We start from the raw sequence: 25,562 nt of genomic DNA, 5'->3' as shown, positions 1-25,562 counted from the left end.
AATCAGCATTCGCGTTGCCTACCCCGCCCACTCCAGGATTCGCCCCGCCCCCCTCACGCCGAACGGCCGTCTGTCACATGACGCACTGGCGCTCCGCCTTGCCGATTGGCCGGGGGAAACGCGCTCGCCACCAATCCCGGCTCAGCAGCCGCTGTGACAGGAGGCGGAGGGAGAATGGGCGCCGTCTCTGCGGCGAGACAAACGGCGGCGGCCCGGTGGGTGGCTGACATCTGAGGGGGAGAGTTACCTCCCTCCGCCGCCGAGCCCCGCCTTCCCCCGCAGTCGCCTCATTCTTCACCGACACAGGTAAACACTGGCGCCATTTCCTGTCATGAGCTCCGTCAGCCCCGCATCCCGTCCGCGCGTGCTGGAGGCGTCATGACGTCACGCCCAACGCCATCGGACAGTCCCTCCCTTCCTGCGCTGCTCGACCCGCAGGGTCTTTCCTCTAGTTCTTGCTTCAGTTGCAAATGGCCAACAGTTGAGCGGGTGGCAGGATTAAATCATTAATTCCTCTATTTAACCTTCCTGCAATCACTCCTTTCCTCCATTAACTCTTCCTCCATCCTCTCCCAATCAGTCATTCTCTCCACCAACCATTCTATCTTCTGTGAACTCTCCCTCAACCAACCAACCCCTCACTCCTGCACCAACCTCTTCTATCTCTCCTTTCGGGCAGTCCCTTCCTCCACCGAGTCCCCCGCAGATTCTGTTCAGATTTTGGATCTCTCCCTTCCCTTTCCAGCACCCACCTCCATTAAACAGAAGAATACCCAACAAGAGTAGGAGTTGGGGATACTGCCCCACCATTTCATGTGGACATCTGCCGCCTCTGTCCTAATTCTCAATTGGCCTCAATTTCCTGATCTCTCAAATACATACTTCCCTCTATCTTCTCTCCTTCCAATGATCCACCCTAGGATAGGGCAATCCAAATATTCACCCCTCCATCCCATCCCTACAAGAAGTCCCTAAGCACTTAAGTTGTAAATGACTGCCCATAAGCTTGTAACTGTCTCCTCAATGAAAGAGACTTCAACATGTTCCCCTCTCTCGGTCTGGTAACTGTTCAATACTGTACAGGTCCTGTTGGGATTTTTCCAGCAGTCGCTTGTTTGTGGGAAGCAAGTGTGAGATTTGAGTACAGGAGAAGTTGGTGAGGCCTGATTTGGAGTACTGTGTGCAGTTTCATTCACCTACCTACAGGAAAGAGGTACCTACAGTACATAAGGTTGAAAGTATACAGAGACAATTTACAAGGATGTTGCCAGATAAGGAAAGATTGAATAGGACTTTATTCCTTAGAAAATAGAAGTGTAGCACCAAGGGAAAGGTTTCACTGCTAATGTAACGGTCTTTCTGTAGAAGCAGTGTTTGGGTTATGGTTGGAGATAATGGGTGCTTTGAAATGTGAGCTGTCCAGTGAGGGGAGTGTGTTTTTGAGTTGTGTGCCTGACATCGAACTGATCAGGGTCTCTTGTTCGGTGGAAGATGGAGAGAGAAGATGCCAGAAAGGAGTGGACTTGGAATGGGGCCAGGAGTTGACGAACCCGGGGAAATCGATGGAGGATTGGAGAAAGGGAACCTGTGAGCTCCAACTTCTGCACGTTAGACTGGTTCTTTAAAAGGGGCCCTTTTTGTTTTTTACTAACCCTTTGGTCAAATTAAGAATTATAAAACTAAATCATTTAATTGTATTTGGTGTACTGACTGTTATTTCATGGTATTAATTTTTTCATCTCAAATTTCACACATTTGGCAGGGCCAGAGACTGTCTTACGCTGCCGACTGAACCTGAGGGTTACAGAAGATTGAGAGGAGATTTGATAGAGGTATACAAAATTATGAGGAGTATAGATAAGGTAAATGCAAGCAGGCTTTTTCCACTAGGGTTGGGTGGGACTACAACTAGAGATCATGGGTTAAGGGTGAAAGGTGAACAGTTTAGGGCAACATGAGGGGAAACTTCTTCATTCAGAGGGTCGTGAGGATGTGGAATGAGCTGCCAGCACAAGTGCCGCATGCAAGCTCGATTTCAACATTTAAGGAAAGTTTGGATGGGTACATGGATGGGGAGGTATGGAGGGCGATGGTCTGGGTGCAGGTTGATGGGAGTAGGCAGTTTAAAATGGTTTCAGCACAGACTAGATGGGCCAAAGAGCCTGTGTCCATGCTGCACTTCTCTGACTGTGACTTTAAAAAGTGAGTTGAGCCTTTTGGAACTTTTCAGTGACATGGAATGTCATAGTTTATCGGGAACTTGGCAGAGGCCTTTAAAAGTGAGCTTGAGGAGGACCATTAAGTGTGTTTGGAGTGGACAGAGATAGACTGGAGAGTGAGTTTGCAGATGACTGAAAGGTTGGTGGTGGTGTGGATAGTGTCGAAGTTTGTCATGTAGGTTGCAACAGGACATTGAGAGGAGGCAGAGCTGGGCTGAGAAATGGCAGATGCAGTTTAATCCAGAAAAGTGTTTCTTCACTCTGGAAAGACGAAAATGAAGGGAGGAGACGGGGTAAATGGCAGGATTCCTAGCAGTGTGGTGGAACAGAGGAATGTTGGGTGTTGGCTTTTATTATTCGGCAGATTGAGTTTAAGGACCTTAAGGCATTGTAGCAGCTTTGTAAAACCCTGCTCAGACAACATTTGGCATATTGCGCTGTGCTCTGGTTGCATCATCACGGAAGTATGTGGGAGCTTTAGAGAGGCTGCAAAGGAGATTCGGCAGGATGTTGTCTGGATGAGAAAAGGCTTTGGTGGGCTAGGGCTTTTCTCTTTGGAGTAAAGGTGAATGAGAAGTGATGACTGAGGTGTGCAAGATGTAAAGAGACATTCAGTAGATAGGATAGACAGATAGCGTCTTTCCCACAGAGTGGAAATGGCTAAGACAAAGGCAAATTCAATGTGAGCATTCATTTAGAGAGGACTAGAATGTGAATGAAAGGGTATAATGCTGAGGTTTTATAAGGCGTTGGTCAGACCGCTCTTGGAGTATGGTGAGCAGGTTTGGGCCCCTTAGCTAAGAAACAATATGCTGGCATTGGAGAGAGCCCAGAGGAAGTTCGCAAGAGTTATCACGGGAATGATAGAGTTAACAAGATTCTGATGGCTCTGGGCCTGTACTCGCTGGAGCTCAGAAGAATGAGAGACATCTCATTGAAACCTATCGAATATTGAAAGGCCTGGATAGAGCGGATGTGAAGAGGAGGATAACCAATAGAGGGAGGATCTGGGACCAAATGGCACAGTTCAGAATAGAAGGATGTCCCTTTAGAACTGAGATGAGGAATTTCTTTAGCCAGAGGCTGACAGGTCAGTGGAATTCATTGCCACAGATGGCTATAGAGGCCAAGTCGCTAGGAGCGATCATAAAGGCAGATATATTAGGGATGGATGACAGACAAATGGAGGCTGGTGTGGAAGGTTTATCTTGGAGTAGGTTGAAAGACAGCATCGTGGGCGGAAGGGCCTGTACTGTGCCATAATTTCTCGTGTCCTATCGAACTCCTTTGCAGCGATGGTAACAGTAATGCCCTCGTTGTCATCTCCCTCACTGCCCACCTCACCACTCTGCATTACCTTTCACTAATCCCCCTTAATTCAAATCGTTTACTCAACATGCGCTGGAAGATTGAACCAAACTCAGACAACACTGGAAAAACTGGTTGGGTACTATCAGTGGAGATAAGAATTGTTGACGTCCCAGGTTCTGAACGTTAGGAAGGAGATGGGAGCCAAAGGGCAGGTGTCATGACAACAACCTTTCCCTAATACTAGTAAAACAACCGAGCTGGTCATTGACTTTGGGAGGGAAGGGGGCAGTGCACACACTCCTGGTTACACCAACGGCGCTGAGGTTGAGAGCTTCAAGTTGCTAGGAAACATATACAATTATGTAAGGGATAGACAAGATAGAGGCAGGAAAGTTGTTTCCACTGGTAGGTGAAACTAGAACTAGGGGGACATAGCCTCAAGATTCAGGGGAGTAGATTTAGGACAGAGATGAGGGGGAACTGCTTTTCCCAGAGAGTGGTAAATCTGTGGAATTCTCTGCCCAATGAAGCAGTGGAGGCTGCCTCAGTAATTATAGGTTGGATAGATTTTTGCACAGTAGGGGAATTAAGGGTTATGGGGAAAAGGAGGTAGTTGGAGCCATAATCTTATTGAATGGTGGAGCAGGCTCAATGGGCCAGATGGCCTGCTCCAGCTGCCATTTCTCATGTTCTTATAACAGCCCGTCCTGATCCAGCCACTGAGACGCTTTGGCCAAGAAAGGACTTCCACTTCTTCGGGAAGCTAAGATTGACCCTCACCAGTTTTTATTGTTGAACGATCTGGATGCTTCACAGTTTGGCATGTCAACAGCTCTGCCCATGACCACAGGAAACCACTGAGTTGTGGACGCAGCTCAGCACGTCAGCGAAACCAGCCTCCTCCTCCCCCCCCATGGACTCTGTCTAGTGGAGAATCAAGGACACCACCCACCCGAGACATTCTCTCTCCTCGCCCCTCCCCCTGGGCAGAAGATACAAGAGACTGAAAGCTGACCCACCGGGTTCACGGACAGGAGGATAGGCTGGACTGTTAACCTTGCAGCACCTCTCACCCTGGAGGAACCTTGTTGTCTGCCAGTATTGCTCTTTCTTCTGCATTCTGTCGTTTTCCCCTGCACTACCTCGATGTACCTATCAAGTGCTCCCAATAGTGTGCGACTCAAATAGCCTCTGATTACCAAGTGTAGCTCCCAACCTTCACATGTGGCCTAGCCCCTAAGCCCGGCTGAGCCATTTCTACTAACAGAAGGGGCAAAGGTGGGTTACCGGCACCTTAAAACCAGTTGCTTTGGGCAGAGGGGGCCTGTCAGCCGTGCCAGCAGCTCATCTAGGAGAAGGAAAACTGATCTCAAACCTCGCGGCTGTACCCACTCACGGGGAGGGCTTCGGGAGTAAACCCCGAGGGAAAATCCAGAGCTGGAGTACCGAAGAGTTTGATGTTGAGCTCAACACTCCTGCGATGCCGCTGGGGCGGAACCGTATCTGTCTCCGCCGTTCCTTCGGGCACATCAGATGCGAGGATTGGGGGAGATTGCTGCTTGCTCTCCATATCATACCGCCCAGGCTAGGACACAACATCCATGGTCAACCCTGACCCATACATACGATATCTCAATGAATCGGCCTGTATGGATGGCCGGCAAAGCACTGTTTCATCGTATCTCAGTACGTAAACCAACTTACATCTTTATTACCGCACTGAATTAAACCCTCCCCTGCATTAGGCCTCTGCCTTCCCCTCCTCGTCACTAACCCCAGTCCATAGAAAACCTACAGCACAATACAGGCCCTTCAGCTCACAAAGTTGTGCTGACCGTGCCCCACCTTAGAAATGATTGTCCATGACAGATAATTAGTGTGTTTGTGTGTGCACTTCCTACCTCGTCACCATCCCCTCCCTCCCTCCCAGCCAACCTGTGCCACACTGAACATTCCACAGGGCGGTGAGGTTTCAACTGGTGTCATATGATGTGCTGGCAATAGTTTAATGTAATCTGACCTGTTTATCAGCAACAGAGGGATGTTACAGTCACTAACAATGCAGTCTGTGTACATCTAGTGCGTGCGTGTTCAAGGAGGCCAGACTCCCATTCCCTGACGAGGCACAAGGTCACTAAGTTCCTATTTCCCAACCTCCCTCCCAAATCAGCCCAGAGAGTGTTTGGAGTCAGTGGGGGAGGGTGGAGCGAGGGTGAACTCTTTGCTACGCTGTTAACTCAAACACACATCTCTCACTCACCCCCACTGGGCACATCAGAGGGCACAAGGCTACAAGCCTCTCTCTCTCACACACACTCACTGTATATAGGTGTATAGCTACAAGTCTGTCTCTCTCTCACAGTGTAACACACACTCACTGTATATAGGTGTATAGCTACAAGTCTGTCTCTCACAGTGTAACACACACTCACTGTATATAGGTGTATAGCTACAAGTCTGTCTCTCACAGTGTAACACACACTCACTGTATATAGGTGTATAGCTACAAGTCTGTCTCTCTCACAGTGTAACACACACTCACTGTATATAGGTGTATAGCTACAAGTCTGTCTCTCTCACAGTGTGACACACACTCACTGTATATAGGTGTATAGCTACGTCTCTCTCTCACTGTATATAGGTGTATAGCTACAAGTCTGTCTCTCTCAGTGTGACACACTCACTGTATATAGGTGAATAGCTACAAGTCTGTCTGTCTCTCTCACAGTGTGACACAAACTCACTGTATATAAGTGTATTGCTACAAGTCTGTCTGTCTCTCTCAGTGTGACACACACTGTATATAGGTGTATAGCTACAAGTCTGTCTGTCTCTCTCAGTGTGACACACACTCACTGTATATAGGTGTATTGCTACAAGTCTGTCTGTCTCTCTCAGTGTGACACACACTCACTGTATATAGGTGTATAGCTACAAGTCTGTCTGTCTCTCTCAGTGTGACACACACTCACTGTATATAGGTGTATAGCTACAAGTCTGTCTCTCTCTCACACACACACACTCACTGTATATAGGTGTATAGCAACAAGTCTGTCTGTCTCTCTCACACACACACACTCACTGTATATAGGTGTATAGTTCCAAGTCTCTCTCTCTCTCTCTCTTCTCTCTCTCTCTCTCTCTCACACACACACACTCACTGTATATAGGTGTATAGTTCCAAGTCTCTCTCTCTCTCTCTCTCACACACACACACTCACTGTATATAGGTGTATAGTTCCAAGTCTCTCTCTCTCTCACACACACACACTCACTGTATATAGGTGTATAGTTCCAAGTCTCTCTCTCTCTCTCACACACACACACTCACTGTATATGGGTGTATAGTTCCAAGTCTCTCTCTCTCTCTCTCTCTCACACACACACACTCACTATATAGGTGTATAGTTCCAAGTCTCTCTCTCTCTCTCTCTCACACACACACACACTCACTCACTGTATATAGGTGTATTGTTCCAAGTCTCTCTCTCTCTCTCTCTCACACACACACACTCACTGTATATAGGTGTATAGTTCCAAGTCTCTCTCTCTCTCACACACACACACACTTGTTGCTCCTCGGGCAGCACCCTTGCCATTTCTTCAGCATTTATCTGTTTTTTTACGAGGCGAGTTGCTGGCACGACTCTCCACCCAGCACAGATGGAAAGTGTGGAAGGAGCCGGCCAGATTCGAACCCGGCCCACTCGCCTCGAGCTCTGGTGCACATGTCTCTGTACCACCGGCCGCCTAACACACACATTTGCACTCAGTCACACGTGGGCCTACAGTGTGTATATAGAGCCGCACCCACACACAGAAACACAGGCAGACACAGCTACATAAAATGACACGTTTCCTTGTTCGTATAAGTTGGTGGCCTAAGGTAGAAGGAGATGAGTTATCCAGCTCTCGTCACATGCACGTGCAGTTCAACTCTTTGAGTGATTATGCAGAAAGTTTGAAGTTAATAACTCATCTCCTATCTTAGGCCATGAACTTATCAATCACCCCGCTGTGCACACTTTCTGGAGGTCTGAGATTTGTGTGCTCCACGACCGCTGGACCAAGTGTGTAAATGTAGGAGGGGACTATGTTATAAAATAAATGTGCTAGGTTTTCTAAAATTGACTCCTTCTACCTTAGGCCACAAACTTATCAATCACCCCTCGTGTGTGTATATATACACACTAACATGAGAAAGTCTGAAGATGCTGGAAATAAATCCGAAAAAAAACACACAAAGTGCTGGAGTAACCCAGCAGGCCAGGCATCTATGGAAATGAGTAAACAGTCGACGTTTCAGGTCGAGACCTTTGGTCAGGACGCGTATGCAGACCCTCCCTCCTTGCATCTGCTTTGAACCCATTGAGCCTGATGCTGATGTGTCACAAGGCGTGAACACACACACACAGAATATATATTTGTTTTTATATTTTGTAGTGATTCTATGTCTGTGTGCTGTCCTGCTGCCGTCAAACAGCTAGTTTCCCACGATTGATTTTGGGGACAATCGATCCGGGTCCAGTCCACTTTTCCAAATGCTGGGTTGCACAAATGCTTGTGGCGTTGGAGAGAGACCCTTGCTCCCTTCCCCTGGTCACTGCTGAGCCCAGCCACCCCGAGGCAGCTGCTGCTTAAATATTAACCCAGTAATGTGTGCTGGGAGGCAACAACCCCGGGCTGCTAGGTACAGAGGGCAGGCTGATTCTGCACCAGAGTCCACAACGCCCATCCCAGCGGGCGGGGGAGATCCTGCTCTTCCAGGGACCCTTCGAGGGGAGGAGAGGGAGGAGTTTCCTCCACACTATGTCCAGGACGGAACCGTCTAAGGTCCCGTTGAGGAAGGAGAGGCTGATTGGTTACAGGACCCCACCACAATCCTATTGAACGGAGGGTTTCTGGAGAGGAGGGGTTCCCCAAACAATTTGTGTTGGGACCGTCTAAGGTCTCAACGGTGGGAAATGGGGAGGGGGCTGGAAAAGGCAAAGGCGAGGTCACCCACACAGTGGTGACAGGACCGGAGGTGCCATTGGGGGGTAGGGAAGGAAGGAGGGGGTCCCTGACACGAGAGCTCAGCTACACTCTCCCTCTGCAACTAATATTCTCAGTATTAGGTATTCACTTTCTCTTAAAGTTATTTGCATCATTTATCACCTTTTGCACATTGGTTGTGAATCAGTCTTTGTTACATAGAGTTTTTCATAACATACATTGTATTTATTTATTTTGCTGAAAGAAATTAATCTCTGGTATTTGCTAACATATACTTTGATAATAAATATACTTCAAACCAGTTTCTGGTGACAGAACACCCAAGGGAGGAAGGGAGGGGAGGTTGGGAGTGACTGGCTACATTCTAAGGTCCCATGGGTGGGTAGGGAAGGAGAGGTTGGTGTTGAAACTCCTAAGGCCCTATTGGCGGGGTGAGGGGCGAGGGAGAGGGGTTCCCTGCATAATATCCGGTAACATGATCCCTGAAGTTCACATCTCTGAGGGGAGCCCGTGTGGTGGGTTCCACAAAGAATCCAAGCACAGACTCGGCAAGATCGCACCCTGCTTTATTCGTCGTCACAGTCTGACGTGGGGAGCCAGAGCCCCAGGGGCTTACACAGTACATAACATCACCATCCCCACCCTCACAGAACCTACCAGCCTTTCTCCCCTCCCCCAGGTCCTGTGCCTTGCCCACCTCTACAGATTTCTATCTATCTCTCTCTTCCCACTTACACAATCACTCTCTCTCTCACACGCACTACCCCTCTGCCTCACTGGCATGCACCTCCACCCTCCCTCTCGCACACACCCCACCTCGCTCTCTCACATAAACACCCTATCACTCTCTCACATGCACCCCCATTTCTCTCTCTGTGCACACACATACCCCCACCCCTCTCTCACACACCCCCATTTCTCTCTCTCTCACACACACACCCCATTTCTCTATCTCACATGTACCCCCACCCCTCACACACACCCCATTTCTCTATCTCACATGTACCCCCACCCCTCACACACACCCCATTTCTCTCTCTCACATGTACCCCCACCCCTCACACCCCATTTCTCTCTCTCACACACATACCCCCACCCCTCCCTCTCTCTCTCACACATGTACCCCCACCCCTCTCTCTCACATGTACCCCCACCCCTCACACACACCCCATTTCTCTCTCACACACACCCTCTCGTGCACACCCATACCCCCACCCCTCTCTCACACACCCCTCCATTTCTCTCTCTCTCACACACCCCCCATTTCTCTCTCACACACACTCACCCCATTTCTCTCACACACACTCACCCCATTTCTCTCTCTCACATGTACCCCCACCCCTCTCTCTCACATATGTACCCCAAGCCCTCTCACACACACCCCATTTCTCTCTCTCACACACACCCTCTCGTGCACACCCATACTCCCACCCCTCTCTCACACCCCCCCATTTCTCTCTCACATGTACCCCCACCCCTCTCTCTCACATATGTACCCCACCCCTCTCACACACACGGACCCCCACCCCTCTCTCACACACACCCTATCACTGTCTCGCACACACCCCCATTTCTCTCACACACTCCCCCATTTCTCTCTCTCACACATAATCCCACCCCTCTCTCTCTCTTGCGTTCACCTCCATCTTTCTTTCATGCGCACCATCCCCTCTCTCTTGCGCACACACACACTTTATAGCACACACACTGTCCGTGTCTCTCTCACACACCTCCATTTCTCTCTCTCTCACACACACCCCCATTTCTCTCTCTCACACATAATCCCACCCCTCTCTCTCTTGCGTTCACCTCCATGTTTCTTTCATTCGCACCATCCCCTCTCTCTTGTGCACACACACACTTTATAGCACACACACTGTCCGTGTCTCTCTCACACACCTCCATTTCTCTCTCTCTCACACACACCCCCATTTCTCTCTCTCACACATAATCCCACCCCTCTCTCTCTTGCGTTCACCTCCATGTTTCTTTCATTCGCACCATCCCCTCTCTCTTGTGCACACACACACTTTATAGCACACACACTGTCCGTGTCTCTCTCACACACCTCCATTTCTCTCTCACACACACGGACCCCCACCCTCTCTCTCTCGCGTTCACCTCCATCTTTCTTTCATGCGCACCATCCCCTCTCTCTTGTGCACACACACCGTCTCTCTCTCTCTCACATACACTCTGTCTCACTCCCCCTCTCTCTCACTCTCCCCCGCCTCGAGGAGTGGAGGAGGGGGGAAGGGAAATGGCCACTCACAGCAGAGCCACTCTGCGCTGCAGGTCCTCGGCCTCGCGGAGGATGGAGGGCGGCAGGTCGCGGTTGACCTGCACCGTCAGGTACTGGTGGACCTGGGCGGCCTCCCGCTGCCAAAAGTCCCGGGGCAGAGAGAAGAGGGCCTGCGGCCGGACGCCCGGCAGCCCGTCCACGTCCAGCGAGCCCTCAGTGGGCACCAGCCCCACCGGCGTCTCCTGGGCCTCGGCACGGCCGTCCACCCTGCGGCAGATCCAGTCCAGCACCCGGCAGTTCTGTCCGAAGCCCGGCCACAGGAAGGCCCCGTCCTCCCCCCGGCGGAACCAGTTGACATGGAAGATCCTGGGCAGGACCCGCCCCGGCCGCTCCATGCTCAGCCAGTGCTCCAGGTACCGGCCAAAGTTGTAGCCCAGGAAGGGGCGCATGGCAAATGGGTCGTGCATGATCACCTTGCCTGGGGAAGGGGGAGAGACAGAGAGAGAGAGAAAGTTAGTCCACTGGATGCATTACGCTGGAAAGGGTATGAAGGAAACTTACAAGGACGGTTTCTTTTATTTCTCGTTCCTTGGAGCGTAGAAGGTTGAGGGGGGACTTGATAGAGGTATTTAAAATTATGAGGGGGATAGATAGAGTTGATGTGGATAGGCTTTTTCCATTGAGAGTAGGGGAGATTCAAACGAGGACATGAGTTGAGAGTTAAGGGGCAAAAGTTTAGGGGTAACACGAGGGGGAACTTCTTTACTCAGAGAGTGGTAGCTGTGTGGAACGAACTTCCAGTTCCAGGCAGAGGCAGGTTCGATTTTTTCCATTTAAAGAAAATTGAATAGGTAGATGGACGGGAAAGGAATGGAGGGTTATGGGCCGAGTGCAGGAAGGTGGAACTAGGTGAGAGTAAGCTTTCGGCACGGACTGGGAGGGCCGAGATGGCCTGTTTCCGTGCTGTAGTTGTTATATGGTTATGTGGTCATGGGGAGAATGTACAGACAGCGGCAGGAATCGAACTCGGTTGTTTCCGCTGCAATAGTGTTACTCGGACTGCCGTGGTACTGTGCCGCCCCGGGGTGTTGTCGGGACTCGAGGGACGGAGTGAGGTCGGGCAGGTCAGGACCTGTGTTCACAGCAGACCTCATAGTCACCCTTCAATCACGGGGGTCCCAAGAGGCCAGCAAGACTTCAGAACATCGGTCAGTGATTCTGAAAGGGTTACAGGGTCAGCACTGCACTCCCCACCATCCGGGACACGTTCTCTTCTCGTTACCACCCTCGGGCAGGGGCTGCAGGAGCCTGGAGACCCAAACGCAACGTTCCAGGAGCAGCTTCTTCCCCTCCACCGGCACATTTCTGAACGGTCCGTGAACACCAACTTCTTATTCCTTTCTTTTGCCCTATTCAATTACTTTTAGAATTGCTGGTGATTTGTACGTCTGCTGCCACAAAACAGCGATTTTAACACCAGAGAAGGCAGTGACATTGAACCTGATTCTGACCCTGAGGGCAGAGATGGGGGCAACGTGCACAGCCTTTTCTCCAGGGTTGGAGAAGGCCCCCCTCCCATCCCACCCACCCTGGACACTCTCTCTTCTGCCCGTACCACCAGGCTCAAGAACAGCTTGCACCCCACTGATATAAACGGAGAACATCACAGCTCTGGACAGCTCATGTCGCCCACCATGTTGTCCAGATCTTGATGCCAATTTATATCAAATGTCCTCCTCCTGCATATCAACGATACCCTCCAATAGTCTCACATGAACTGCCTGCTTGCCGAGGAACCCAGAAAGGGTAAGATGAGGGAACGCACACCAATCCTCTTCGAGGGATCGAAGTGGAGAGTGAGCGGTTTCATGGTCCTGGGTGTAGGTATCGCTGAGGATCTAACCCAGTCCCAGCACATCGATGCATCTGCAAAGATGGCGAGACAGCAGCTACATCTCATCAGGAGTCTGACGAGATTTGGTTTGTCACCTAACACACTTGAAAACTTCTATAGATGGACTGCAGAGAGCCATCTAACTGGCTGAATTACCTCTGGTGTGCGGAGGGGGATTGGGGAGGCTACTGCACAGGATCAAGGGAGCTGAAGAGAGTTGTAAACTTAGTCGGTTCCATCATGGGCACTGGCCTCCATGGTATCCGAGACATCTTCAAGGAGTGATGCCTCAAAAAGACAGCACCCATTAAGGACCTCCGCCACCCAGGACATGCCCTCTTCTCCTTGTTATTGTCAGGATGGAGGTAGAGAAGCCTGAAGGCACACACTCAACAACTCACAAACAGCTTCTTCCCCCCTGCCATCCGATTTCTGAATGGACATTGAAACCCATGAACACTACCTCACTACTTCTTTATTTCTAATTTTACACTACTAATTTAGTTTAACTATTTATATATACATCAGTCATGTTTTTTTCTATTATTATGTATTGTAATGTTGTGCTGCCGCAAGGACAACAAATTTCAGCACATGTGGTACGCCAGTGATATTAAGCCGAACTCTGATTACAGGCATCTAAAGCTCTCTGCATAAAAATAACTTCTTCCCCCTCCCACCTTAAAGTCGATCCTTCAGTGTTTGACATCCCTACTGTCTCTGCCTTTCAATCTCCATCATCTCTCCCCTCAGCCTCTGACACTCTAGGAAGAGCAGCTAAGTTTGTCCAACCTGTCTCTATAGCTCGTACCCTCTGATCCAGCGGAACCTCTTCTGCACCTTTCACATCCTTTCTACAATGGAGAGACTGACGAAAGGTTGATTTGGCCTCAACGTGACTTCCTTACTGTTACACACCGCACCCTACCAGTGAAGGGAAGCATTTTATCTGCCCTCTTTACCACCCCATCCCACTTGCATCGCCACTTTCAGTGAACTACGGACCTGGGCCCCGAGATTCCGCTGCACCCCAGTACCATTAACTGCGTCCCTTTCATTTGACCTCAAAGTGCGACGCCTCACTCTTGCCTGGATTAAAGTCCATCTGCCCATCTCTGTAACTCTGTACTTCCGGCTGTATTCTTCGTTAGTCCTTTACACAGTCCACAGCACCAATCTGGGTGCGGTCCGTGAACGCTGACCCACCCACCTACACTTTCATCCAAATCACTGGTGAAAGTGCGAACAACAGGGGTATCAACACCGATCCCTACAAAACCATAAGGCGTAGGAGTAGAATTAGGCCATTTGGCCCATCGAGTCTGCTACACCATTTAATGATGCTGATCCTTTTACCTTAAGGTTGTCATAGCCAGGGTGGAAGTGGGGATAAGTTCCCACTACCTGTAAAGTGCTCCGAATGGCGTGTGACAGTAACAGCCTCTGACAAAACAAGTCCAACTCTTGCCCGTCATGTGTGGCTCAGCTACTAGGCCCAGTGGAACTGTTTCTACTGACAAGAGAAGGGGCAAAGGCGGACCACTGGCGCCTCAAAACCAGTTGCTTCAGGCAGGTGGGGCTCGTCAGCCTTGGACGGCAGCCCGTCCAGGAGAGGGAAAACTCTGATTTTAAACCTCCACTGCCTTGCAGCCTCAGGAGTGAACCCCGAGGAAGAAATCCAGAGCCGGGGTCCCTGAGACGGTTTGATGTTGTTTACAACTTCACTCTGGCAACCTCTGCGACGACACCGGTGCCAGGCTGTATCGGCGCTGGCCCTTCCCCAGACACATCGGTGATGTAGAGAGGGGGACCCGCTGCGTGGGCAACAGCCGGTTCTTCAAATCCTCCCGCCCAGGCTTGTACCCTGGAGAGGACACGGTCCAGCGGAGGCACAAACCCGTGATCCCTGGGATCAACGGCTGATGACTACTATAAAAACACCACTGGTCACAGACCTCCACCCAAACTAACCCTCTCATCCCCACTCCTCGTCTTCAATGGACGAGACAGTTCCAAACATAAACTTGTAACTCACCCTGGACCCATGCATCGTTACCTCCTGAATCAACCTAATGTGCGGGGCTTATAGGACTATAGACGGACCTCTTGTACAATAAAGATGGACTCTAGACTTCAGAATCTACCTTGTTGTGGCCTGGCACCTTACTGTGGGCCTGAACTGCACCTCGTCTGGAACGGTAATGCTGTATTCAGCAGCCAGTTTCAACGTTTTCTACCCCATCGGCAAACAGAAGCCTCTCACAGTATCTTGGTACAGAATGAGTGAACAGAGGGGACAAGTGCCAAGGGCAGATTCCAGAACACAGGGCACTGCCCTTAAACCCAGCACAGTCCCGGAGGTAGAACAGTACAGCACTGGAACAGGCCCTTCAGCCCACTGTGTCTGTGCTGACCCATCTGACTCTCTGAAACCTTGCAGTCGTGGTGGAAAGCACCGAGAGGGTGTAGCGGCAGAGGAGGAGCGAGTGTCGTGGGATGCAGGGGGAGGGCGCGGGGTGGGGTGGAATCCAGTCGAGTCGAGTCGAGCGTCATGGGGGCAGATCATTGAGGCAGGGCTGGGTGGAACGTCGAGGGGGAAATGTTCGGGAAGAAGTGATGAGGGGACGTGCCGACAGGGAGTGACGGGAGAGATGGAGAGAACATGAAGAGGGGGGACGGGGTGATAGAATAATGGCGGTGCGAAGAGGGAATAGACACCCACCTTTGTGCTCAGCGGCTGCAGTGGCCTCTGACCTCATGGCGGCCCCGACAAAGACCCCGTGATTCCAGTTAAAGGCCTCGTACACCAGTGGGACACCTGCCCAAGATGGTGGGGGGTGTGGAGATCAATCAGACACAGCAAGCACACCCAAAGGTACCCATCCCACCCACTGTGCACACTTCCACCCCCTCCCCCATAAACTCCACCATCTACCCCCGCCTCCGTGACCCCCTCCCCTTCCCGATGACTTCCTCACTCCCTTACGCCCATCTCCATTTCTGTGATACCCTCTTCCCCCCCGCCCCCCTCCCCCACCATCTCCATGACTCCCCCTCCCCATCCCCGTCCCACACCTACCTTCAGGCCTCCTCCCCCCAAAGATGATGGCGTCGATGGGGACCCCAAGGGGGGACTCCCACTCGGGGTCCATGTTGGGGCACTGGCTGGCTGGCGTACAGAACCGGGAGTTGGGGTGGGCACAGGGCTCCTGGTCTCCTGTGGGTGGGGGCAAACCATCAGCTAGGGACACAGGCGAGCACAGCATGACCAGCAACCTCCCACCTCGCTGCCCCTTTCTCCCCTTCCTCACTTCAGCACTCAACCCTCCCTCTGCCTCACCACCCTTTCCTCCCTCTTAGAGCCGCTTGTGCTCGAGCCCACCTGGTTAAAAACAGTTCTGGACTGGGTGTTGTGTAATGAGTCAGGTTTGATTAGGGAGCTTAAGGTAAAGGAACCTTCAGGAGTCAGTGATCATAATAAGATAGAATTCACCCTGCAGTTTGACAGTGAGATGCTAAAGTCAGATGTTACAGTGCAGTAAAGGGACTTGCAGAGGCATGAGAGAGAAACTGGCCAGAGTTGATCGGAAGGGGACACCATCAGGGATGGTGGCAGAGCAGCAATGGCTAGAGTTTCTGTGAGCAATTCAGAAGATGCTGGATAGAATCATCCCACAGAATAGTATTCTAAACAAATGAGGCAACTATGGCTAACAAAGGAAACCAAAGGCAGCATTAAAGCAAAGAGAGGGCATGGTCATGCACTTTGTAGAAGCATTAAAGCTATGGACTATTTTCCTTTTTTTAAAAAATGAGTTTTTACAATACAACAAAAAACCCATAAACAAAATGGAGATTTATACAGTGCAAAACAAAACAAATGTGTCTAATATATAATACATAACAATAAGGAAAAAGCACCCAAAATAAAATCATATAAAGTTAATGTCCTCCCCACCCTCCCATTACAAAACTCCAGGCCAACCATTTCAATGTGTAAAAGAAAAATTAATCGGAGCGTTCGACCCCACAGAGCTGTAAATATATATATATAAAAATATATAATGCCTACTACCAAAACTATAATGTAATTCACATAAAAAAATGTAAAACTTACAGGAAAAAAAAGCTGAAAGTAGGGGATTATAGTACAAAGGATAAACTTAATCTAAAGAGTTAAGAAAGTATTCAAGAAAAGGTCGCCACACCTTATGAAACTTTATGTCTGAATTGAGAAATGAATAATGAATCTCTGCAAGGTCTAAGCAGGACATAATGTCTCTAAGCCATTGAGCATGAATGGGTGGGGCAACATCTCTCCACCTGAGAACTAACCGTCTAGCCAAAGGATAATGGTCGACATTTAGTCAGACTCAAATGCATGTCTACTTCACCGAAGGTGCCAAAATGGGCAATCAGAGGGTTAGGTTCTAAGTGGCAATTAAGAATATGGGATAAAATAAAAAAGACTTCTCTCCAGTATTTCTCTAGACTCAGACAAGCCCAGTGCATATGAATAAGAGAAGCCTTGCCCCCATTTTCTAAACAGGCCGCAGATTCAGAAATCAGAGGTGCAAAGGGACTTGGGAGTTCTGGTGCAGAGTTCCCTAAAGATTAACCTGCAGGTTGAATCGGTGGTACGGAAGGCAAGTGCAGTGAGAGGACTGGAACATAAAAGCAAGGATGTAATGATGTAGTGCTGAGGTTTGGAGTACTGAGAGCAGATCTGGGTCCCTTTCCTAAAAAAGGGTGTGCTGGCGTTAGAGAGGGTCCACAGGAAGCTCACGAGGATGATCCCGGGAATGAAAGGGTTAATACACGAGGGAGTTCTGAATGAGGAGATATCCCATTGAACCCCATCAAATATTGAATGGCCTGGATACAGTGGACGTGGTTACGTCCAGCACCATGGGGCAGAGCCTCGGAAGAGAAGGACGTCCCTTTGGAACAGAGATGAGGAGGAATTTCATTAGCTGGAGGGTGGCGAGTCTGTGGGATTCATTCCCACAGACGGCCTGTGGAGGCCTAAACGGAGATTGATAGGTTCTTGATTAGTAAGGGTGTCAAAGGTTACAGAAGAAGGCAAGAGAATGGGGTTGAGAGGGAAAATAAGTTATTGTTATCAAACGGCGGGGCGGACAACATACCGAATGGTCAAATTCTGCTCCCGTGTCTCATGGACTTATGGTCTGATTGCCCCCCTCCTTCCCACCACCCTTCCCCCATCTCACCTGGCGTCCAGGGTTTGCCCTTCCAGGAGGTGATGGTGACGCCCGGAGGGGGCTTCTGGTCCATCCCCTCCCAGTAGACGCCCCCATCGCTGGTGAGCCCCACGTTGGTGAAGATGGTGTTGCGGGAGATGGTTTCCATGGCATTGGGGTTGGTGGTGGGGGACGTGCCTGGCGCCACACCGAAGAACCCAGACTCCGGATTAATGGCCCGCAGGCGTCCTGGGAAGGGGTCGGGGAGAGGAGGGGCATGAGGGAGTGGGTGAAATGTGGGGTTGAGGGGAGAGAGGGTGGATGTGAAGGGTGGGAAGGGAGATAAGGAGGGGTGTGTGAGGTAGGGTGAGGCAGTGTCAAGTGAGGGAAGAGGAAGTGGAGAGGTGGAGGGGAGAAGAGGAGAAAGGGGAAGAGGGGAAAAGGAAGAGGGCAGGGGGAAGAAAGGAGAGGTTTCGTTAAATATTCCCTCTGCATGCCCTCCTTCCTCTTATCCTTAAACTCCCTCTGGTCTCTCCACACTACCTCCCTCCCTCCTTTCTGTCCCCAGCTATATCCCTCTATCTCCCACCTTTTCCCAAATCCCTCCATCACTCAATCCCCAGTGCTGGACACTCGCTCCTCTCTCCCTCCTTCTATTCCCAACCTCCCTCCCTCTTTCCTTTCCCACCCTCCCTCTCTCCCACTCCTCCATTCTGCGCCCCTCTCCCTCCCTCCCCTTCTCCCTATCCTGCCCTCCCTCCATCTCTCTCACCCACTCCTTTTCTCCTACCGTTTCTCCTCCTCCTTCCCCGTCTCACTCCCTCTTTCCCCTGCCCTCCCTCCCTCCCTCCCTCTTCTCCTCGCCTCTCTCCCCATCCCTCTGCCTCCGTTTCCCGCCCGGGCCTCACCGTCATCGTCGAACCGCATCCATGCGATGTCGTCCCCCACGCACTCCACTTTCCAGCCGGGCAAAGAGGGCCTCAACATGGCCAGGTTGGTCTTCCCACAGGCACTGGGGAAGGCGGCCGCCACGTACCTCTTCACGCCCGCAGGATTGGTCACGCCAAGGATCTGAGGCGGGGTGGGGGGGAATTCCACAGTCAGTGACAGCAACTCAGTGCGCCCCCTCATACCGTCCGTGACCCCTTCTGCCCCTCCCCATCTCCATAAATCCCTCCCTCCAGTACACCTTCCCATCCCTCTAAACCTCTCCCCATCTCCCTAAACCCCCTACCATCCCATCTCCCTAAACCCCCTACCATCCCATCTCCCTAAACCCCCTTCCATCCCATCGCCCTAAACCCCCTCCCATCCCATCGCCCTAAACCCCCTCCCATCCCATCTCCCTAAACCCCCTTCCGTTCCATCTCCCTAAACCCCCTTCCGTCCCATCTCCCTAAACCCCCTTCCGTCCCATCTCCCTAAACCCCCTACCGTCCCATCTCCCTAAACCCCCTTCCGTCCCATCTCCCTAAACCCCCTACCGTCCCATCTCCCTAAACCCCCTTCCGTCCCATCTCCCTAAACCCCCTTCCGTCCCATCTCCCTAAACCCCCTACCGTCCCATCTCCCTAAACCCCCTTCCGTCCCATCTCCCTAAACCCCCTTCCGTCCCATCGCCCTAAACCCCCTTCCATCCCATCTCCCTAAACCCCCTACCGTCCCATCTCCCTAAACCCCCTTCCGTCCCATCTCCCTAAACCCCCTACCGTCCCATCTCCCTAAACCCCCTACCGTCCCATCTCCCTAAACCCCCTACCGTCCCATCTCCCTAAACCCCCTTCCGTCCCATCGCCCTAAACCCCCTACCGTCCCATCTCCCTGAACCCCCTACCGTCCCATCTCCCTAAACCCCCTTCCATCCCATCGCCCTAAACCCCCTTCCATCCCATCTCCCTAAACCCCCTACCGTCCCATCTCCCTAAACCCCCTTCCGTCCCATCTCCCTAAACCCCCTTCCGTCCCATCTCCCTAAACCCCCTACCGTCCCATCTCCCTAAACCCCCTACCGTCCCATCTCCCTAAACCCCCTTCCGTCCCATCGCCCTAAACCCCCTACCGTCCCGTCGCCCTAAACCCCCTTCCGTCCCATCTCCCTGAACCCCCTACCGTCCCATCTCCCTAAACCCCCTTCCATCCCATCGCCCTAAACCCCCTTCCATCCCATCTCCCTAAACCCCCTACCGTCCCATCTCCCTAAACCCCCTTCCGTCCCATCTCCCTAAACCCCCTACTGTCCCATCTCCCTAAACCCCCTTCCGTCCCATCTCCCTAAACCCCCTTCCATCCCATCTCCCTAAACCCCCTTCCGTCCCATCTCCCTAAACCCCCTCCCATCCCATCTCCCTAAACCCCCTTCCGTCCCATCTCCCTAAACCCCCTACTGTCCCATCTCCCTAAACCCCCTACCGTCCCATCGCCTTAAACCCCCTACCGTCCCATCTCCCTAAACCCCCTTCCATCCCATCTCCCTAAACCCCCTTCCGTCCCATCTCCCTAAACCCCCTACCGTCCCATCTCCCTAAACCCCCTTCCGTCCCATCTCCCTAAACCCCCTCCCTTCCCATCACCTTAAACCCCTCCCTCTGCTCCACCCAGTTCCATCTCTGTAATCCCCTCCCTTCCCATCTCACTGACCCCCTCCCCCCGAACACCATGCCCCCTCCCAGCTACACACTTCCAGTTTGTGGTGATACACCTCAAGTTATGGAAACATGGTTAATTTCACAAAACATTCAAACTTGCATCGACAAATTCATTTCACATGAGGCTGAGGTATCTGATGATCTTTGCTTGTAGATTTGTGATAAAAATACCTTTTAATTTCATTAAGATGTTGTGTTTAACTGTGTAATTTTTCTAACATACAAACTGAAAATTTAAGCCAGTGCTTCCGATGTCAAAAGTTTCACCAATTTTAAGGTGAAGAAGTCTCTGCAAATGGCTTGAAATTCTGGAATTGGTTGTGCGGCCCGGGACAGCGCGTCTCAGTGACGAAGAGAGGTGGGATATCGAGGGGATGACCTGACTGCGGTGTGCAATGAAAAGAGGGGGAAAGCGTTGGTGGGTCAGAGGTGAAGGGTCAACAGCTTTACACTCTGGACATTAACATCTCCGGCCCAGCACACCGATGCGAGGCACACCAGCGTCTTTACTTTCTCAGGGGGTTAAAGTCATCGAACACCGACAAACTACTACTGAAGTCCTGTTGAAAGCATCCTGACTTGCTGCACCAAGGTCTGGTACGGCAGTCCGAAAGAGCTGGAACGTGAGAAGCTATAGACAGTAGTGGTCTCAGCCGTCCCACTCATCACACCCACACCCCTCCCCACCACAGGAGGCTCTGCCTCGAGAAGACAGTACCCAAAGATCCCCACAATCCATGCCAGGCCTTCCTCTCACAGCTCCCATCAGGCAGGAGGTCCAGCAGCCTGAAGCCCTCACCACCAATGTCAGGAGCAACAACTCCCCTTCAACCATTCACTTCTTGAATCAACTGGCACAACTCTATTCACAACCTAAGCAATGGAATAATACCGGACCATATGTTCTGGGACCCCTGCGTTTTGCGATTTTTGTAAATGCACGGGGAAGTGGAGGCGAGGAGGGCTGTAGGGGGGGGGGGGCCAGTAAGTTTGCAGATAACACTAAAGTGAGTGGCGTGGGAAGTGTAGACGGTTGTAGGTGACAACGGGGCCATTGACAACATGCAGAGTTGTGCTGAGAAGCGGCAGATGGAGTTTAGTGCGGAAAAGTGTGAAGAGATTCACCGGCAGAGTACAGGGCTAACGGCAGGGGTGGAGGAACAGAGGGATCTTGGCCTCCACGTCCACAGGTCCCCCAAAGTTGTCCTGCAAATTGATAGAGTTTTTAAGAAAGTGTACGGTGTGTTGGCCTTCATTAGTCAAAGGATTGAGTTCAAGAGCCATGAGGTGACGTTGCAGCTCGATAAAATGCTGGTTAGACCACACCTGGAATATCGTACTCAGTTCTGATCGCTGTGAAAGGTTTAGAGAGGCTGCGAGGCAGATTTACTAAGATGCTCACAAACAGGAGAAAATCTGCAGATGCTGGAAATCAAAGTAACACACACAAAATGCTGGAGGAACAGCAGGCCAGGCAGCATCTCTGGAAAAGAGTAAACGGGATGTTTCGGGCCAAGACCCTTCATCAGGACTAGAATAGAGAGATGGGAAGACAGGAAGAAATACAAGGTGGTAGGTGATTGGTAAAATGGGAGGGGGAGGGGTGAAGTAAGAGCTGGGAAGTGGATTGGTGATAGAGATAAAGGTTGGAGAATCTGATAGGAGAGGACAGAAGGCCATGGGAGATGGGAAGGGGCACCAGAGGGAGGTGATGGGCTGGAAAAGAGATGAAGTGAGAAGGGGAAATGGGAATAGTGAAGGAGAAGTGGAGGGGGGAACAATTACCGGTGCCGCCTCTTCCTTCACCAGTCACCAGTGGGGACGTCAGGAACACACCCAATAGCGCTCATCAAGGGATCAATGGTGGAAAAGGGGGGACAGCTTCAGGTTCCTGGGCGTCAACACCGTGAGGATCTATCCTAGGCCCAATACATTGATACAACCAGGAAGAAGGCCTAGTCCGGGGGTCGGCAACCTGCAGCTCCCGAGCCATTTGTGGCTCTTTCACCTCTGTGCTGCGGCTCCCTGTGGCTTTGGGAAATAATTGGTCAGTATTTAATGAAAATGTATTTTATGTTAGTTTGTTAGCTTTTGAAATGTAATTATGGTGATCTTGTACAACCTAAGTGTAGCGACACATTTCCTGCCACATCATAAAACGGCTCACAATTAGCCAGCATTCCGGCTAAGGGAGATAGCCTACGGGGGTTTGTGAGTACGCGTCTTTTGCAGCATCTGCGTCCATGGGGGCTGGGTTGAGGGAAGCTGAAAAGCAAGGCTGTTTAGTTCGAATAAAGCTATCTTTGACTGCAGTTTACTGACACCGCTACAACGTGTTTTTATCGCTGGCTGTCCAGACGGAAGGTGCTGAAACGCTTTGTCGCGTGTCTGGAAGAAGTGAAAACTTTCCTGGGCAGCAAAGGGCTCACCTTTCCTGAGCTGGAACAGCCAGAGTGGCTGGAAAAGCTACACTTCATGGTAGACATGACAGCGCACCTGAACACGCTGAACACAGCTCTTCAGGGGAAAGGACGTACAGCCCTGCACATGTTGGAGGATGTTTTGGCATTCGAGCGCAAGTTGACAGTGCTTGCCAGAGATTTACAGAAAGGCACTTTGTCTCACTTCCCCAATTTGAGAGAGTTCAAACAAGGTCACGACATGATAATTTCGGAGTATTTACATTCTGCAATCATCGCAATGCAAACATCGTTTGGGAAACGCTTCTGTGAGTTCAGAGAGGAAAAAAACACATTATCCTTCCCGGTCACTCCCTTAAGCATCGATCCTTCCCTACTGAATACGACTGCATTGGCAGGTGTGAGTCAACCTGATCTTGAGATGGAACTGGCCGACATAGCCGACAAAGACATATGGGTGTCCAAGTTTAGACGCTTGACAGCAGACCTTGAAGATGTTGCCCGTCAGAAGGCCGTTCTTGCTCAGAAACACAAATGGAGTGATATTGAAAACCTCACAGATGACAGCTTGCGATCCTGTGTAAAGATGAAGGTGACATCATACAGCCCTGATGTGCAGACGCTGTGCGCTGAGGTCCAGGAGCAGAAATCCCATTAACCAAGTATGATAAATATTTTAATTGCCTATTATTTTACTTATATTCATATTTTTTCATTGTTCAGTGAAATAGTCCTTTTATTTTTCAGGCTGACAGCTGGCTGATGTTATTTTTGGTTTGCTGCTGGCGGAAAATTTAAGTTCGGCGTTTTTCATAAATACAAGAAGGACTCAAATAGACATTGAATATTTTACTTAAAAGTAACTTTCAACCCAACGTCTTTTTTTCGGAGTTCAAAATGTTTTTGTTGCATGCAGAAATGTAATTTCGTTTTCTCTGCAGGAGTTCATCAATTTCATAAATGCAACACATTATAGTTTGTTTATACATAGCATAAAGGCAAAAAAAACGTTGTATGCAGTGTTATTTCATTTTAAATGTCAAACGGGTTTTGCGGCTCCCAGTGTTTTCTTTTCTGTGGGAAACGGGTCCAAGTGGCTCTTTCAGTGGTAAAGGTTGCTGACCCCTGGCCTAGTCCATTAAGAGCTTGAGGAAATTCAGCATGTTGTCAAAGAGCCTGACAAATTTCTACAGATGAGCATTGGAAAGCATTATCGTCTGGTATGGAGAATCCAGTGACCAGGTCTGCCCGAAGCCGCAGAAAGCTTGTAGACTTAGCCAGCTCCATCATAGACACAAACCTCCCTACCTTCCAGCACAACTTGAAGAGGTGGTACCTCAAGAAGACAGCATCCATCACTGAGGACCCTCACCATCTGGGGCAGGCCAGCTTCTCATCACTACAATCAGGGAGGAGGTACAGGAAGACCCACACCTCGAGATTCATCAATAGCCTCTTCCCCACTGCCACCTGGACAGCCCTAACCTCGGACCGTCACAGGCAGGCAGGGTGGGGAATGAGGCATTGGGCACGCTGGCATGGAGCCAGGAGGTTACATTGCACAAGACGTTACTGAGGCCACACTTGGAGTACCGTGTTCAGCTTTAGTCAAACTGATAATGGAAATGCTTGCTTCAGGTGGCAGGCGTACAGATGAGATATACAAGAAATTTGCCAGGGCTAGAGGGTTTGAGTGATGGGGCAAGACTGTCAAGGCGAGGACTTCATTCCTTTGAGGGGTGAACTCATAGAAGTGTTGTGAGGGGTGTAGAAAATTTGCAGGTCAAATTTGTGGTGAGGGAGCAAATGCAATGTTCGAGAGGGCAAGGAGGTAATGTTGAGACTTTATAAAGCCCTGGTGAGGCCCTGCTTGGAGTATTGGGAGCAGCGTTGGGCCCCTTATCCTTAGAAAGGATGTGCTGAAACGATTCCAGGATTGAACAGCTTGTCACGTGAAGAGCGTCTGATGCCCCTGGGCCCTGTACTCACTGCAATTCAGAAGAACGAGGGGTGACCTAATAGAAATCTGTTGAATGGCGAATGTGGCGAGTCCAAGACCAGTGGACAGCCTCAGAATAGAGGGGCGTCCTTTTAGAATGGAGGCGAGGTGGAATTTCTTTAGCCATAGAGTGATGAATCTGTGGAATTCATTGCCGCAGGCAGCTGTAGAGGCCCAGGCTTTATGGATATTTAAGGAAGAGGCTGATAGATTCTTGTTTGGACGGGGCAAGAAGGGATATGGGATGAAGGCCGGAGATTGGGGCTGAGAGGGAGAGTGGATCAGCCATGATAAAATGGTGGAACAGACTCGATGGGCCAAATGGCCTCATTCTACTCCTAGTTCTTAAGGGGTCTAGATCTCTGGGGGCTTGTCCTCAGAGTGGGGGATTCCACACCAAGGGGTCAGAGTTTTAGGGAAAGATTTGAAAGGGACCCAAGGGGCAATTTCTTCCACGCTGGGGTTGCTGGGGGTATGGAACGAGCTGCCAGAGAAAGGGGTTGAGGCAGGTGTAATATTATTTGGACAGAAGGGCAGAATTTTTTTGGGAGGTGCAATGTAGGGAATTGGGACTAGCAGGGTGGGGACTGTGATTGGCTCCAAGGCCTATCCAGACAAGGACCGGCTCAGCAGAGG

General features: G+C 50.7%; 2 protein-coding genes across 3 annotated transcripts in view; one reads left to right on the top strand and one right to left on the bottom strand.

The window, feature by feature from the left end:
- Nucleotides 1–25,560, top strand: LOC132381374 (general transcription factor II-I repeat domain-containing protein 2-like). 2 transcript variants are annotated; one of them, XM_059950734.1, is made up of 4 exons: nt 1–306; nt 1,763–1,862; nt 22,821–23,589; nt 23,675–25,560. In XM_059950734.1, the coding sequence occupies exons 2-3, from the start codon at nt 1,845–1,847 to the stop codon at nt 23,583–23,585; spliced, it is 783 nt and encodes a 260-aa protein (XP_059806717.1). In that variant the 5' UTR covers nt 1–306; nt 1,763–1,844; the 3' UTR covers nt 23,586–23,589; nt 23,675–25,560. The 2 variants fall into 2 exon arrangements, with proteins under 2 accessions (XP_059806717.1, XP_059806716.1); XM_059950733.1 differs by having other exon boundaries at nt 22,821–25,560.
- The window catches only part of pck2 (phosphoenolpyruvate carboxykinase 2 (mitochondrial)), a 29,064-nt gene continuing 14,166 nt past the window's right edge, over nt 10,665–25,562 (bottom strand). Inside the window, exons 6-10 of the mRNA XM_059950732.1 lie at nt 18,771–18,933; nt 17,893–18,111; nt 15,741–15,878; nt 15,384–15,479; nt 10,665–11,245 (exon numbers count right to left, since the gene is read on the bottom strand). Coding sequence (XP_059806715.1) covers nt 10,794–11,245; nt 15,384–15,479; nt 15,741–15,878; nt 17,893–18,111; nt 18,771–18,933 — 1,068 coding nt within the window. The 3' untranslated portion in view covers nt 10,665–10,793. The remainder of the gene's footprint in view (nt 11,246–15,383; nt 15,480–15,740; nt 15,879–17,892; nt 18,112–18,770; nt 18,934–25,562) is intronic.

This window comes from Hypanus sabinus, chromosome 26 (assembly GCF_030144855.1).
Source record: "Hypanus sabinus isolate sHypSab1 chromosome 26, sHypSab1.hap1, whole genome shotgun sequence".
Classification (NCBI taxonomy): domain Eukaryota; kingdom Metazoa; phylum Chordata; class Chondrichthyes; order Myliobatiformes; family Dasyatidae; genus Hypanus; species Hypanus sabinus.
The sequence above is the reverse complement of the archived record's forward strand: the minus strand, read 5'-3'. Positions and strand labels throughout refer to the sequence as shown.